General features: G+C 45.2%; 1 protein-coding gene across 1 annotated transcript in view; it reads left to right on the plus strand.

The window, feature by feature from the left end:
• The first annotated feature begins 7,309 nt into the window (after nt 1–7,309).
• LOC104377372 (SPNS lysolipid transporter 2, sphingosine-1-phosphate) overlaps nt 7,310–17,656 on the plus strand; it is a 118,680-nt gene continuing 108,333 nt past the window's right edge. The window contains exon 1 of the mRNA XM_086624891.1: nt 7,310–7,604. Within this exon, the coding sequence (XP_086481017.1) occupies nt 7,310–7,604 (295 nt within the window). The remainder of the gene's footprint in view (nt 7,605–17,656) is intronic.

Genomic DNA, 17,656 nt, shown 5'->3' on the forward strand with positions numbered 1-17,656 from the left:
GTATTCTGGGTCGTTTTGCTTCATTATCAATTTATTTTATTTCTAGATTCTAATTAATGGAAATTTGTCCTTTTTATAGAATCATAGAATCATAGAATGGTTTGGGTTGGAAGGGACCTTAAAGATCATCTAGTTCCAACCCCCCTGCCATAGGCAGGGAAACCCTCCACTACACCAGATTGCCCAAAGCCTCATCCAACCTGACCTTGAATTTGGTATAGAATTTGATACAAAGAGAGCTCTTTGACCAATGTCCTTGGTCTCTTTACAAGCTGGGCAGGGCAATTCACTAGGGAAGGAACCCCTGCGTGTTCTGTTTTGTTTGATCAAATGGACCAGTCACCAGTGTGGACTTGGGAACACTTGGGCCAGTGTTGAACCACTCAGAGTAATAGCTGGTTCTTCCCATCCCGTATACCTAGTTGTCAAATCCTGGCCCGTGTAATTGCAGGCAATCATTCAGTCCCAGGATGTAATTGCTGTCAGTCCTGAAGAGTGCATCCTGATATCCTATTACAAACCAAATGGCTTCACTGTAAATGCTGGAAAGGCATGAAAATTACTAAGCGTGAAATAAAATAAACCCCTCTTCTGAGAGCATGGACTGGCCCTTCAGGTGCTGAGGCTATAGATGGTTTTTTTTCACTGCAAATGCTTCAGCCTGTTTGGAGTACTACAAATTCAAGTGTCCCTGATGATGTATGAACATAAATCGCATGAGCTTATGAGACTGGGATTGTAATTCTGAGGACAAGCTCTGGGGCAAGGGATGCTCAGCCCTAATTACAGCTGCTAGTATTAAGCTGGAATTTTCAAAGTTGCTTGAGGAAATTTGGTCTTGAAACGAGTTAAGTCAACTTGACTGAGAAAACGACGCAGTTCAGTTTCAGCCTGTTCCCCTTTCTATGACCTCATCTTTAATCTGTCCTCATGTGGGGAAAAAAAACCCAGTGGAACCATTTCTGCTAATGTTGTTTTTGTAAGGATCCCCATCTTATGGCTTGAGATGCCAAGAAGCTGTTTATAAATTGGTAACTGCCGGGTCTGTCCTCATTGTTTTGGGATTCCTCTGCTCCCACATGGATCTGGCAGTCCCTTCCTCAAATGCTGGGGTAGTGCAAGAATGCTATTTCTGTAACTATCCATTCCACACCGGATTCTTAAATGCTAGTTAATCGCCCCTCAAGTATCCAGCTGTTCTGAGAAGCGGATGCTGACAGCAAACATGCATGTTAGCATGTGCAGAATGTGACCCCTCCAGAAGGCGGAGGCAGTAGTTCAGGCTGGACATCCTTCATGCAAACATGGGAAAAAACTCGCCAAAAATGTGGCATACTAGTAATTGCAGTCCCTGCTGGGATCTGAGGGGAGACCACAAACTCCGTTTGTTTGGAGCATTGAGACTTCCTTGAGAATAAGGAAGGTTAGTGCTTTTGGAGATGGATCGCTACGTGCAATAGCCTTGAACATCAAAGGCCCTTCACGAAGAAGTTGCAGAGGACGGCAGTGTGCTCGCCGCCTGACGTGACTGCTCCTGGATCCCATGATTCTGAGCAGAATGCTGTGCTTGTAGACTTCTGGGTTGGGGTTTGCATGTTTGGTTTCTCTTGTTGGGTGTGGGGAGGGAGGATAGGGGGTTTCGGGTTGTTCGGAGGGTTTTTTGTTGTTGGTTTGGGTTTTGGTAGTGGTTTTTTGTTTTTAATTTTGCTTGGCATGCGATGTTATATGCCAGGCAGCCTTGAACGCTATGCAAATGTTGTCACTGACAAATTCACAGAAGAATATTCAGGCATTTATGTAGGGTTGTAGGGGAGGATGAGAGCAGCTGTTCGTATTGTTGCAAAAGCTAAATGTTTTCTTGGAAATACAACTTCTTCTGCATCCAATTTATTATTTCAAGCACTACAGCACAAGAGTTAGAAAGGAACTGAGCCTTGGGATGTCAAGCTCTTTCCATGGATCTTTCCTTTGATTCACTGCCTCTGCCTCCATCGTGTTCCTGTTGAATCCTTGAGTGGGGGGGGAACAGGATGATAACCAGGGGGTTCCTCGCATCACTTAGTGTTGAACACACACCTTAAATAGCTAAATTAGGAGGCTGGTCTCTCTAGGTAGTTTAAGGTGGAGAGCCTGTTTGAGAGAGTGACTGCTGGACAACATGGAGGTATATGCTTATGTGCATCCTCCTTCACTGGTTTGGAAGAGTTGTTTGATGCTCAGCAGGTCTCCCTGGCACAGCATCTTGCACAAGAAACCTCTGAGCGGGATGTAATGCTGCTGCATAGTATCAATTGTTAGCAACAAGTTAATTCTGCTGAGAAGTTTCTGAAGAAAAAGGAAGCCAGGAGATACAGCGGGCATAACAAGGAACGTTACTCTTGTTCTTGCAGAGCTGCAATCTGCTTGAAGCCTGAGAATGGGTAGGGCTCGAGAGAGTTCTGTCACTGTCCTGTGTTTTGCTCTTGCAGCCTTGATGACCACCTGACGACATGAACGTTCATAAAGTGTGGTCAGGTTAAGGCTCATACCTGGATAACCTCATATCTGGGGTTTGTGATCCTGTAGTTTAGTGTTCTGTGTAGCTTTATTTTTCTGCAGTTAGAGACTCTGCCGTGTATATCTGTCCCTGCGTTTTCGTCCTGATTTTGAACCAGACTGAAAAACAAGGGAAAAGGGCAAAATTTGTTGTGAGTCATTTTTATTTACAGTCTAACATGTTAGACTGTTGTAGGCAGTTACAGCTCCTGGTGATAATGGTGGCTGACTGGTGTGCACTTTGGCAAAGAGCTGCTTCTGGGAGACTCTAGTCCTTTGACAGTTGTGTATTAGAGATGATTGTGACTTTGAAGTGCAAAAGTGACTTTTCCCGGCCTGGAGGAAACTGAAGAGGAACTATGGATTCTAAGTAAGCTGGGCTAGAGATGGAAAGGCATTTTCTCTCGGTTGTCATTATTTTCAAAGCAGCAATGTGATGTGGTCCCCTTGATGATCTAGTTCTTCAGGCTGAAGTGACCGTTTAGATTAGGTAAGGTCCAACCTGGCTATCGACAGGACTCAGGTCTGGGTTTTGGCTTTCATGGGGGTCCAACCCACCATTCCCCTCTGCAAACAACCCCCTCCTTCCTTTCTCTCACAGCAACAGCTGGCAAGGGGGAAGGAGGTGAGAAAGAAGGTAGTTCCTGGCACCTAGTGCCAGAGCATCAGCCATAGCCCCCTGGTAGAGAAGGTGACAAGCTGCTCATAAACTTCCTGTAGGCCAGGTCTAGCCCATGGACCAGCTACTGGACTACATCACTGTAGCTAATACTGGTGTGCCAGTAGACATGGTTTTGTTTCCTCAAATATAAATTGCAGCTGTTGTCAAACAGAAGTGCTTTTGCTCATATTGACCACCTCTAGAACTCTGCAGATGGGAGGAAAATCAATAAGTGCAGACTAGGATAAAATAAAATAAACATTTTCAAGCTTTTAAGATACTATCAAAATAACGAAAGGCAAAAAAGAATCCCCGAAGGGATAAGCTCTGTGGACTGCACTGGGAGAGAGCGGGCCTACTAATAAGTGAATTTGTTCTTTTCCTCATTGAACACTGAGTAAGATATCCGTGAGTACCTTCCAGCAGAGCATGGTGTTAAGGACTTGCACATGGTTTAATATGGGCTCATCTGGACAGCGTATCTGTGTTTGGGGCCACTGGGACAAGACAGTGATAGGATGTGGGCTGAGGTGCTTTTAGAGACGTGCTCAAGGCTACACTACTTCTCTGGGGAAAGGCTGCTGAGTCTCTTATCCCTAGCTAATATCTGTTCGCTGGAATCTACAGAAACTGGCCAGAGCTCATTCTGGAGCAGAGATGACATGCATGATCAGGAAGAAGCAGAAGGACAAGCTAGCTAAGATCAGACTTGCTTGTATCTACACACGTCTTGGTAGTGTCCCCCGTGTAAGGGAGCTTCCTAGCTGTTAGACAGAGGATAGATAGTATCGTCAGTACCTAGAAAGCTGCTGTCTGTCTTTATCACTAGGGCTATGGTTTGCAATCACCGTTTTCACCATTGGTGTAAGGTGCTTTCCCAGGGGCTATGGTCAGATCGATCTAGTGACTGAAGTGGGCGTAGAAAATGTGCTTGGTAAGCACAGTAAGAACTTGTATCTTCAAGGCTGGGACTTTAAGCCATCTAGCCTGACCTCCTGTATCACCAAATTACAGCCAGTTCTCTCTGCGTGGAGTGCAATAGCTCATGTTTGAGTTCATCACTACGCTTTCCAGAAAGGCAATCAACCTCTATCCAAGAACATAAAAGGATAGAGAATACACCTCTTCTTTGGCATTTTGTTCCGGAGGATAATCGCTCTGTAACAAATGTGAACCAGATGATTCATTAGGATTTTTCGAACTCCAACTCTCTGCCATTGTTCTGGTACTTGCTATGCCTTTTCTCACTTGATTAGAGCTCTTGGAACTGGTGTTTTTCTCTCCGTGATGGAACTTGCACAGCCTAATCAAATTGCCTTTTAACAACCTGTAACAGCAAAACCCAGTGATGTCTCTAAGCTAGAATCTACTTTGCTCTTCTTGAGAGGTCGTTACCAGTGATTTCAGCAGTTCAGTCATATGAATCATCCTGCCAGGAAAGCCAATTCCATCACATATTTTCCAGTTCCCTCTGCTTTTCCTTTACCTAAATCTCATGACATGGATGCACTGGCATCTGCTCTGTCTGTGAATTTCCATGTACAGCTGAAGGTGTTAGGGCTGTCTGTAAGCCCCTGCATGCCTATGTAACTAACTGCCTAACCAATGCCTCTTTGTGCTGTACCTGTAGATGTCTCCGAGCTGAGACTCCTCTCTGTGTCAAAAACAAAAGGATGCTCTTATTCATAGAATCATAGAATCATAGAATGGTTAGGGTTGGAAGGGACCTTAAAGATCATCTAGTTCCAACCCCCCTGCCATGGTCCCTTCAAGGTCACTTATTAAGCCCTTTCAGCCTGGTCCTGCACTGCTTTGTGTTCAATGGCCATGAGAAGCCTGCCCAAAATTTGGAGCGTATATGTTGACCTTTAATAAGAATTTGCTGGATTGAAGGGATTTGGAGAAGTCACTCCCCAGCCTTTTTAGGCAGTTATTTTCATGTGCAGTAAGCCACCTTGGCTTCAGTGTCAGCTGTGTTTGCATGCTTGGTATTGGTTACAAATGAAAAGAAATAAATGAAATTAAACTTCTGTTTCTTAACAAGACTGTGCTTTCTTAGTTGCTTTCAGGGCAGCCATCTGATCCAGAAGACTAAAGTCTTTAATTTTGTCTTACCTTTTAATCTCCTTAACATCTTCTGAACATTGTTTTCTCTGTGTGAAGCTCAGGGGCAGCCCAAGCAGTGGAAAAAAAAAAAAGTGGAATAGACTTTGGAGCAGACCATGCACATTTCAGGGTTCCTGGTTACTTTGGCTGGCCTCTGTGGAGCTCCTCGAGCCTGTAGTTCAGCTGTGTTTAGCACCTGATGTGTCTAACTTGAGGAACGTATGAGTTTTGCCTTCACTGCTGGGCAAGCTGCATGGTCTTTGTGAAGATGTTTCACACACACACACACATACCCCCTTCCTTCCTTTTCTTCTTTTCGGTTCTACTCTATTTTTATCCTTTGGGGCTATAAAATATTCCGGGTGAGCACTGTCACTTGACCACATTAGTGTACACCACTAATTCTAGAAATTCTGAAATTAGTGGGAATGTGAAGCAGCACTTGTGTTAGTATAACCCTTACCATATAGTCAGTCACATCTGAACTGCAGATGCTGCTATGGGGTAAAAAATGATTCCCTAGATTTGGACAAGTCAACCAGAACGTTATCCTATGTTAATCCAGCTATGCTGTTTCTGTTACCAAATCTCTGGAATACCTGTGCAGACCTAGTCTCAACACAAAAATGTCACTTATGGCTGTCTGGGAGTGTCATTTCTCATCAGAAACGGTGCTCGCTCCTTTCCTCAACGGCGCGTTGCTCAAACAGCACTGATCCCACGCTGACTCACCGCAAACTGCCCTTTCCACCAGCACCATCCTGGGGGTTCCTTTTGTGGTATCTCACCAGATTACCGGCATAGTCCGGCCCTGGTGTCATCGGTGCGAGCCCTGTGAAAAGGGTGTGACAAAGCCAGGTATGCTGAGCACACACACGCCGCCTTGTGCTGTGAGCAGCTCTGGTTTCCTCAGAAGTCGGTGACAGGGGGGTTGTTTAGATGCGTGTCCCTGAGACAAAGGCTTTAATCATGGTACAGTTTTGTAGGTAAGATCGACAAACTGAGAGAAATCCGAAATCCTAACTTTCTGTGCTTGGACAAGTACACGTTGGCTCTCTAGCAGTCATTTTATTTCTCTGTTTTCAGTCGGCTTTTGTAGTTTTACTACAGGTACGACAGGCTGGAGCCACTCTGGTTGCGAACACTTTTATCTCTTTGAAGACTTCTCCTTTTGAAATGAAATTTCTCTGGCTGTTGTGAGCTCAAAGGTGGAACTTAACAGGGAGCAGGATGAAACTGTTTTCAGCGGGGGGAGACTTTGGAGCAATTTTACTTCCTTTGAAGATGCATGTCGTTCCTGAAGCAACTTCTGTGCAATAGGGAAAATGTCTGGGGCCGCGCAGGAGCTGTGCGGTTGGCAGTGCCAGGGCACGCCAGCATGCGCTGCCTCACGACATGGTCCCTTCCCTGGCAGCGCTCTGTGTGTGACTGCGGAGGCTTCTGGAGGTCGGAATTACGCAAGGACATTTTTATTTTTTCCCCACAGGTTTGCTCTGAAAGCCAAACCTGAGGGCGGGCCGGTGGCCCATGCGGAGCTCGCTGTCGGACACAGACCAGCGTTGCTCGGCCCTTGTCTTTGGCACCTTTTTGCCGGCTGACTGCCCGGTCCCGCCCACCGGTGTGTTCGGAGCCGCGGCGCAGGGCGCTAGAACAACAAAATCTGGGTAAAGGGAGCGGGCTGCCGAGCCCCGCCGCGCTGGCACCACCCGAACGCGCCCCGGGGCAGCGGGCGGCCGCCGGCCCCGCGGGGCCGCCTCAGGGCGCGGAGCAGACCCCTGCCGCGCGGGGCGGGGCGGGGCGCGCGGCTGCGCGCGGCCGCTGAGGCGGGGCGGGGCGCGGCGCGCGGAGGCGGGGGCGGAGCCTGCGCCGGGCCCCGCCCCCCCCGCGCGGCTGTCAGCGGCGGCGGGCGCAGCCGGTCCCGCAGGCGGCGGCGGGATGCGGCGCTGAGCGCGCACCGGCGGCCACTCCGCGCGGGCTCCTGCGCGCCGCGGTTGCCTCCCGCAGCCCATGATGTGCCTGGAAAGCGACGGCTCCTCCGGCAGCAGCCCGGGCTGCGGCGGGCGGCTCCGAGCCGGCGACGAGGAGGAGGAGGAAGACGGCGAGCGGGGCTGCTGCGGCCGGGGCGCCGAGGGCGAGGTGCAGACGCTGTCGGGCAGGATGAACCCGCCGGCGGCCGGCAAGCACCCCGAGCGCCCGGCCGCCCGCCACAAGGCGCCGAGCCTCGGCCGGGCCCGGGTGGCGGCCGCCGGTATCCTCAGCGTGGGCAACGTGCTCAACTACCTGGACCGGTACACGGTGGCAGGTGAGGGCATCCCCCGGCGTGCCGCCCCGTGAGGGGCGCCCGGGCCCGCTGCGGCGGGAGCCGTTCCCTGCCTCTGCCCGGGCACGGTGCGGCGGCCTCCGTGCCCACCGCCCGGTAGGGCCGTCCCGGGGGCGGGGGGTGGGGGGAGTGGGCAGCGGGGCTCGTTCTCCGAGCCGGGCCGGGGGCTCCGGTTCGCCGTGCCTGGGCGGGAGTAAGTCGGCAGCGGGGATGTGGCGTGGGCGGCTGCGGCCGGTGCCCATTGTGCAGACCCTCCGGTATTGTTCTCTAGTTTGTCTGAATTTTATCGAAAATAGAAGGAGGTGTCCTTTGTTTGGCTCGGCTCGGCGGCGGAGTAGATGTTTGGTGGGATTTTTTGCCAAGGACTGATGCCGGGTAGCGCTGGCAGATGCGAAGGAGACTTTATGTGATTTGATGGGCGAAGCGTTATCGATCTGATGAAGAGTATAAACGCTGAGGGTGGCAGGTGCAGCTGCCAGATACAGCCAGCCTGCCGTGAAACGGGGGAAATAGAGGCACGCGATCGCTTTGGGTTCCGCGGGTGAACGTGGTACCGAAGCAAACCACCTTTGCTTTGTTTCTGCTGAGTCCCTCCAGCCTGAAGAGCCAGGCTGTCGGGCTGTCCTTCCGTCCTCTGCCAAGGAGGTCCCTTCTCTGCACAACTCCCAGGCAGGTGGGAACGCAGCGCCGGGTGGTTTCTGCTGGCTGGCGGCGGGGCGATGCGCAGAGGCAGCAGCAAGGCAGCTGCATTGCACTTTGCAAAGCCTCCGTCTTCTCGAGGTAAACACTTTAAAATCACGACGGATGCGCTTTGCCAGCTGCGCTGTGTGAAGAGCACTGCGCTCCTCAGTGGTTACTACTGCTGTGAAGCTCAGCTCTGGAGCAAACGCGTGTTGGGATGTTTACTGTGTAGTCCCTAGAGGGGACTCCTCATTTATTCTTGTCAGGCAATAACAGCAGGGAAGAAGATGATTACTGAACTTTTTCTAATTAGAAATGAAGTAGGCTTGTTGGTATTCAACTGTCTTGTGTAATTACAATATAATACATATTCTGCGTTTGGCAATACTGATAATTTTGTCTTCAGAGCTTATAAAAGGGTTTGTGCGCGTATAAATTTTGCTCTATGCATATACATATTTTAATCACTAAGACTCCAGGTGGTGTTAAACAAATCAGATATTTGTATATACTGCGTTAAAATAATATATGTTTGTAGGGCAGTAACAGAGTGCAATGGACATAAATCACATCACTGTTGTCAGAAGAAGTTGGCCAGGTTGGCTTTGTTTTGTCTGTGGTAGGCAGTTGGGGAGGATTAGAATGAAAATTTAGCTGATGCTGTTGTGGCTCTTTTATTATTATTTTTAGGCAGTGCTTGCTCCTTCAGGGGATGTAAAGGCCAATATTGGGAAGTATTGAGTATCTGGTTGGTAGCTGGTCAATGTGCTACAGGAGGAAGCTTAAAGATACAAGGTTGATGTGTTATTATTGAAGGGAATTGTAGTTTGCTCCCTCGCCCTCAAATAGGAGTCTCTCTTGTAGAGAGTTCTACCACAAAACACCATTTTCCTTTAATGCGTGGAAAGTTGCCTTTTCAGGAAGCTATCCCATGTCTTGTGCATGCTCGGTTTTTAAAAAAAAAAAGCCACTGTCTTGATCACCTATTTGATCTAATGGTTTCAGCAAGACCTTTGTCCTCTGATTTTTCTGCCTGCCAGAACAGAAGGCATGGGATGCTCTGGCAAAGGAAGGAAGAAGCATCTTTGTTTCTGGAGAGGCTGGAAAGTGCCTGACCAAAGAGAGGATAAAAATACCTGCCCACTGTGATGTAGCATTGCCAGTCCCAATGCTATGATTGCCAGTATTTCTAGGATAAGCTCTGGTTTTACGTTGCTCAATAACTGCCCTGTGGAACTTATCTGTTAGCATTCAACTTGGTATCAAAGGTTTAAGATCTCAGACATCAGACTTTCCTTTTGGGACAGAATCAAATTTTGCATGATCCTTCTGTCAATGGGTATTTATTTTTCAAACCGGTGTTTTGTAAAGTGCCAATCCAAAGCAAGGAATAATTTACATCCAGTCTAATAGAAGAGCTGTGGTAATAAAAATGATGTATTTTGAGCTCAAAACTGGCTTTATAATAAAGTCTTCTCTAAAAGCAATCTTTGCTTTTATATTTTGAGTCTTAGTGCATACCAAATACTTATGTGATGTGCACTTGCATATGAATCAAGCTAGTGCTTTGAATATTCAGCTCATGTCTCAAGACAGGTAATAATTAGTGAATACAGCTCTTCAGACCTTCAAAGTACATTTCAAATATGAATTGTTGCAGCAACGTAATAAGGGAGTTTAACACTAGCCACATTATGGCAGGGGAAGTAGCATCAGACGTTACGATTTACCTAAGGCCAGTGAACTGTTGTGAGAACTGAAATTAATTTCTGGTTCCAGCTCTCTTTGAAACAAGTGCTAGAAGAGTAGCAATACCAATGGAAACTGGCTCCTAAGGATTTGTGTCTCTAGGGTGATCCCTCCTGTGGGTTCTCTGACGTCAAGTAAGAGTTGACCTTTGTCATTAACCTTTCTCTTCTGTCTTATAAGAGTTTCTCATCTACCCAACCATTTTTTTTTTAATGGAAGTGTTGGGAGCTTTGGGACTTCTTCCTGCTGTCAAATACAGTCAAAAGCAGGTCAGCAGACTCAAAAGTGATTAGTAAGCAGCTGCCAGACGGACATAAGCAAACAGAGAATCCAGTTGTACGGGCACAATACTGCAAGTACATCTTCAATCTCGAAAACTTGGTTGCAATCATTTTGGTCTTCCTGGTCACAAATGCAAATATAAAAAAAAGCACATATATTTAGTGTATGCATATAGTAAGTATATGCAAGTATATATTTAGTCACTTGGAAAAAAGATCATACATGGAGTTCTTTGCAAATGTAATTCCCTGGGTCTCTTCCACTATTTACTAACATAACCTCACAGAAGCTAGATAAGATCTCTGTGTTGACTGGATGCGTGTTATGTAATAGAAAGAACTAGGCTGCCCTCTCCTATAGCACATCTTGCTCCTCAAAGTAAAAAGCAAATGCTTTTGCATTGCTGAAAGGTAAACACCAAATGTGGTATTTCTTGGTGTTTACACTCTGGATACAAAGACATTGTATATAATGAGTTGTTCTTGAGTAATCTTTTTTTTCAGGTGCAACAAACAAGGAAGTAGCTGCCTGTTTCCCTAGTTTTGGTTTAATAACTTCCCAGTATAGACTAAGTGAATTTAGGATGGCATATGCCTTTTGGTATGTGGGACGTTCCATGACAGAACTTGAGTACAGTTTCTGAGATGCAGGACACACACAGCTTCATGCCTCATGCTAAGTTGCAGCTCTTTTGGGAATACATGATGAAAGTGGGTCTCCATGGAGGAGTAGCCTGCTTCTCACTGTTTAAGAGTAAGTTTCTTCCAACACTTAAAAAATAAGAAGCCTGTAGAGTAATAAAGGGTCTTTAAATAATGTCCTTATGTTTACATAGAGTTGGGAATTTCCAGTGTGTGTGTGTAACATTAAAATATAGTGATATTTGGGAGATGCTGTCCCAGACAAAAAGTGGAAGTACCTCTACTGTGGCTCCTCTAAAGAAAAGTTTGAAAACTCTGTGCTGCACATTACTGACTTGAAGGGAAATGATCGTCTGCAATTTTCTTGTTAGGTCTTTGATCATACGGAAAACAGTTGCCTGTGGAAAAAGCATTCTTTCAAGAGCGGTGGTATTTTGCTGCTATTAGGAAAGCAAAGAGTAAAGAAAAGGAAAAGTAGCAGTAATGAAACCATTGTAGATTAGCTGTGAAACTCCAGCATTTCAGCCATCTGGTGATGCTGGGACATACCTTTTACCTTAATGAAGTTTTGGGAAAAGTCACCTTATCTTCAGAAGCTTGGAATGTGGCTTCATGATTATGCCAGGGATGACCTTTTACTATGGCTGCTGTTGACGATGAAAATAGTCTTGCTTCATTAGGGTGTCACCTCCACCTTCTAATTCAGATGCTACTTCCTGGCATTTCTGTAGTGCCTTTAATTTAAAGGTAATGATTTAATTAAGCTGGAGAACTACCCAACAAAGTAAACGAGTCTTACTATTCCACTACAGAAGGGGAAACAGAGTTGTAGAGTGTCGGCGATTTGCCTGTGGTGATGTGGTTAGTGGCAGAGTCTTGGCTGGTGTTAGTTCATCCTTGAGGTTCTTTGTCCCTGTGACACAGTACCCCATAGGCTTTGGACTGCTGTTTTTGTCCTGTAAATGTCTGTAACTTGCTAATAACCATATTTGTGTTAATTAGCCTCTCATTACAACACATAGTTGCAAATCAAATACCATTCTTTGAAGATACATACATGCAAATGATTACTGAAAGTTGAAAGTCAAGTTTAAAACTATGTAGTACAAGTTGTAACTGAAGGGTTAGGAAAGGTTCAACACTAACTCTGGAGTGCAGAGGCATTCAAGAGGTTATAAGCCAAAACTGCTTCTTTTTACTTGTGAGCTCGCATTTGTGATAGTGATGTTTCACACTGAATGCTCTTTGTGCAGTCTGACATCCATATATGTAATGGGATAAATAAAGCCCCTATCTCCGTTGTAACAAGACTATACCCAGTGCTCATAGTTTCAGGACGGAAATCATGAAGTGGCAGTGCAAGCTCCTCCTTTTTTGTCTCTTGTTGAGCTAATCTCAACCTAGGACTCAGCTGTGGAGCGAGTGTAATGTTGGAAAATATTAGAAAAGAATTTTGACAGAACCTGTTTGATCCAGCAGTGCCACTAGCTCGCGCACGTGAGAATTGGCAAAAAGGACGGCAGTGTTTTGCTTGGACAATGGGTACCTGTTAGAGGCTCCAAATTCAAGTTCTGCACAGCGAGCAGAATCTAGAAGGATTGAACCTCACGTGCTTCAACAGCAGGCGATAGAAAGCACCCTGCAGCACAAGGATGGGGACGGTGTGGTAGCATCTAGTCTTCTAACATCGTCTTTTCCCTGTGCGATGGGTTTTATTGCATAGTCAGCTGCTTCCTGTTTACCAGTTCTTATGTGAGTTGGCAGGATTTGTTCTGGAGTATTTTACATTTCAAGTGAAGTCTTATTATGTTTAATCATAGTATTTTTCTTCCTTGTGATGTAGGTTTGCCAGATAGTAACTATCTTTGTTATTATGTGCAGACTTTCCTGTTTGACTTTGAGGTCATCTTTCATGCATGTTGATTAATTTTATCCCCAAAGCATCCAAGTCATCCCAGTCAGTGAATATGGCTTTTATTACATGGAGTTAAGATCCTCATAAATATTGAGTGTGTTCTTAAGAATAATGTGATGATCTTACTAGTCCCTTGATCACTGAGACTGTCAATATCAGAAGCTGTGTGGAAAAGTTTCTCTGATCAAAAGTGTGGGAAGTCTGTAATCATTCCTTCAGGACTTTTCAAATACCATGTCAAACTGTAATAAGGTAAATTCTATTAGTCAACTTGTTTTTAGTTGTTCCTATTTATTAAACATTTATTCTGTATTGCGTCTGGTAGACTCTACATCGGAATCAAATAAGCTGCCCATTAGATATGGTGGGCTACTAAGTTCAACTGATGTTGTTAAAAGCTGGTGACTTCCCCTGATATGAAATTCCATAGCTCTTACTTGGACTCTTAAGTGCTAAGGAACTTGTGATTGAAAGGTGATGTTATAATGTGTTGCTTGAATCAAATAATGTTTGTAAAGGTACAGCAGATATGACTTATTTGGTAGGCAGCATAGCCAAAGAGCTAGGAGGGATTGGAGGGAAGACAACGGTAGCTTTCAGCAAGTGTTTGCAGACAACATTTACCTAATGTGATGAGCATGACAGGAGAAAGCATGAAGATGTCTGTTGGAAATGGATGATGGAGGATGACACCCTTCTGCTGGTTGAGAACGTTTTCTGGAAGTTGGCACTGCGGATGTAGGATGATGAGTTGTTGTAGGAAAAAAGTAATGCATATTCAAAAAGTGTTCTACGAAGGACCTGTGAAGTGCCTAAGGGGCCATGGGAGTTAATGAGAGTTGAGCAAAATGAGGTTGGACTCAGAGCCCAGAGAAGTATAAGTGAGGTGAACAACTTCTAGTGGTTTCCAGAGAAGTTTAGGTACAGAACTTGGCATGGATCTCTCTTGAAAATTGCATTTTTAGTGAACTGGTCTGAAATTCTTGGTCTGAAACTCAAGAAGCAAATCTGAGATAGATACAGGCAAAATAAATAAAACCCCAAAACAACCTCAAACAAAAAAAAAGCCCACCAAACCCTTAGTTCTGAGCTTTGACTGCTAGAACCTCCCTATTACCGTGCTATTCATAGACTGGATGAGGACTTTACCTGGAATTGGCACACATGGTAGGCATCTCATACACATTTTTTCTTTTTTTGACACATCTGTTTTCGTTGTTATTTTGTGGGTATTTCTGTCTTACGTAACCCAGCTATTTCTGTAGGGTTGCAGGGGCAGGAAGTGAAAGGGAGGGAACGCTAATTTCCATGCTTCCAGTTTTACAGCAGTATAAATACTCAGGAAAGTGAGAATGTGGAGGATCTTGGATGACTAAAGGGATGTAGAATCCTTCACTTTTGAGGTCGTTGCTTTGGGCCTGTTGCCAGTCAGGAGTGGCTGAAGGATTCTTTTGGAAGTCTCTTGGATGAAGGTTCAGGATCCTGTGGTGGTCTCTTTCTGCTCCTCAAGACACGTGTTTTGTGGAAGCCTCCACACAAGACGTGGCTGGGAACCACCACGTTATCTCAATGTATAGAACGACAGAGTAGGGCATTGAGTTCTGTCAGGTTGATCCTTCTAGAGAGCAACAAAGCATGTCGTGAGAGCAATGTAGCTGCTCCCACCTATTCTGTACTTCTGTTTCTGGGGGAATAAACATCGATCGTCCTTCTCCAGATCTGTTGATCTTCTGCCACGGCTGAAATCATAGAGCGATTTTAGCTGAAGAGAAGGGAGAGAAATACAGAGGAGAAAGTCAGCTTCATGCCTCGCCAGACCTAAACTCAGGCCTCAGCAGTGTGAACGTACCAGGGATATGTTGTTAGTGAACAATATTATCTCCTACAGGCCTTTTGTTTTTTTTTTGACACCTTTCCTATGCTTCTGCTGGTGGCCAGCAACTGCAGTGGCTGAACAGAACAGTAGAGGGAAAAGATCAGGGTTATATGGAGAGTACTGCAGTAGCAGCTCGGAGCTTGGCTGGCAGAATGAGAAGCACATGCTGGAATGAAAATCCTTTCAGCCTTGGCATGTGATGATTTTATTTATTTATTTAGTATTTTAAGGCTGCATTCAACCAAAACTGCAGTAATCCATTTTCTTCAGGCTTCTGCCAATAATTATGTAAATAACAGAATGCAGTTAATTATTTGTTTCATAGCGTCTCATTTTTTTTGATTTGTATTAGAAACATGTCATTATTATCTCAGAACGTATGAGCGCTGCCTGCTTGGCAGCGTGGAAAACAACAAGGGTGGGTGAACCAGCAGAGTCAACAGGACTTCTGTCTGCGTGAAGCCTGCAGGGCTTGAGTTAAACCCACCCGAGGGTTGACTTTGATGCGTGTGGCTGTCCTGTGGTTTGATGGTCTGCTCTGTCCTCTGCCTGCATGCTCTCATTTCGGAGGAGCGATCCGTCGGGAGAGCGTGCCAACAAAGCCGTACAGAGCTGAAAAGGGGGGTCTTGCCTTGTTGTTCATTTGGAATTTTTACCTCTTTCTGCCTGTCACCTCTGTGTTTCATGATTTGTGCCTGTGCTGCTGTGATGACCTTGGACGTTTTGTGGTTTTGCTGGCATATGTAGTTGCTTTAGCAGTTTTGCTACCAGGTGTGCAGTTTGGGAAGTTTACAAACCACTGTGTGCTCTTGCTGCGAACCACTTCAGGGAGACTTTTCATTTGAGAATGTGAGATTGACAGGATTTTTTTTTTTTTTCCTGTAAGATACTGGATTCTCATTTTTCCATTGCCTTTAGCATTGGGTGCGTTTCTCTAACAGGATTGTCCTTGCAAACTTTATCCCAGCTAGACCCACTGTGGCTTGGCTGTCCTGAGCAGCACGAGTTAAATAACTCGGTCAGCTGTCCGGGCTTTAGTAATTGAGCAGGCTGGTGTGCAAGGTGTTGGTTATGGAATACTGAACCAGGGTTGCTTAAGCACTTTGGGGCAGGGACTAATTTTGTGCAGTTCCAGGCATCCTGTCGGTGCTAAATAATAATTAATATAGAATTGCAACACTATTAATAAATGCTGACTGTGGAAGTTAGGAAACAAACTATGCAATAAGGGAAAATGGTTTCTAATGCACCAGTGTGCTTCAGAAAGAGTGGCCATTGCACGTGTTTGTGTGTTAAGCTGTTGGAACGCAAATACTGCTGCAGCTATACTGATGTTAAAGCATTTATAATAGCCTTGTTATTTCCGTCTAGCAGCCAGAAATGCTGACTAACTTTGAGGATAACAATCTTTTATATATTCAGGAAACAAAATACCCCAAGGGCCACCGGTGACTGACAGCTACAATGCTCTGATTAAAACTGACAGTTCCTGATCAGCTCCGTCTTGAATGTGTTAGTTCCTTCTCTGATGGGGAAGAGAAGGAGGAGGACAAAAATCAATGACAGTATTAGGAGGTGAGACTTCTTTTTTTTTCCTTTGCAATTTTTGAGGAATTTGTAACTCAGAAGTACCAAACAGGATACCGGAGTAATAGTGCTTGGAAGGGCAAATGTTGATCTTTCCATGATGACTTTCCTAGAAGATATGGGAAATACTAAAGTGCTGGTTCCTAGTCATTGATTTTTTTACTATATCAACAGTGTGCTGAGGTTCTTGAGCTTCTGATGATCAATTAAGTTGTGGTGTTTGGGGCACTAAAAATGTATATTGTGTGTGTTTTATTCCCTACTGGTATTAAGGCAAGGGAGATTTTTATTAAATGAAAGGAACCCCAGTGGTTTGGTTCATCTGTGCTTGCATACAGACTGCATAAACAATTACACAATCCCTCGTGAAAAACCTTGAGTCACTGGTCAGAATGTGAGGTTGTTGGGTGCTAATTCTGGCCAAAGGTTGGACACTCATCCACTAGTACTCAGCACAGTGAGTGCATCTTCTGCCCTTTCCTCCCTGCCTTTCTCCCCAACAGCATTTCTTAGCTGTTGAGGGAATAGCCAACTTTTTAATTTACCTCTGTGTTCGTTTTATCTACTTTATATATATATATGCAGGTGCTGGATGCTCATGAGCAGTTTGCAACACTTCCCTACTGCTGTGTGCTTGCTGGCTCTGTGGTGTACTTTGGACTGTATGGAAGTACCGAAAAAGCAATAAAATTAATGAGTTTGCTTCTGTTGCCTATTTCATTATAGCAGGGTCTTGGTAGCACTGCTAAAATTTAGTTGCTATTTCCTTCATAAAACCTGTATTTCTGGGTAATCATAATTTGCACCTCTTACGTGTTGGCAAATTTGAGCTTGGCATAAATAGATATTGCTGGCAGTTATTTTGTAAGCTTAGATATGCGACCAATTTTGGAAACCAGTGCACTGTTTTATGTGCTCTAACACCCATGAAATTAGGTAGGTCTTTCACTACTGACTGCAATAAGTTTTGGGTCATACTCTTGAGTCACTGGGACTGGGGGCACTGGAGAAGCAGGGCATCTTTCTAAACCTGTGTGTGTTGGAAGTTACAGATGCAGTCCAGGAGAACAGCTGTGCTTCTTGGAGCTTATTTCTAGTGAAAACACATTTGTTGAGTTGCTGCATAGTGCCCTTCCAGAGATTCTTCATCTCTCATGCCATGCTTCAGTAAAGCTCTTAGAAGCTAAAACACTTTTCCAAGTAGAGTTAAATTACCTCTGTCCTTAAAAGTGTGCTAAGATGGACATGACATTAAGGCACATTTTTTTTGGCAGGTATTGAAAGTATGGTGGATATACTTTAA

The sequence above is a fragment of the Tauraco erythrolophus genome, chromosome 21, assembly GCF_009769465.1.
Source record: "Tauraco erythrolophus isolate bTauEry1 chromosome 21, bTauEry1.pri, whole genome shotgun sequence".
NCBI lineage: Eukaryota > Metazoa > Chordata > Aves > Musophagiformes > Musophagidae > Tauraco > Tauraco erythrolophus.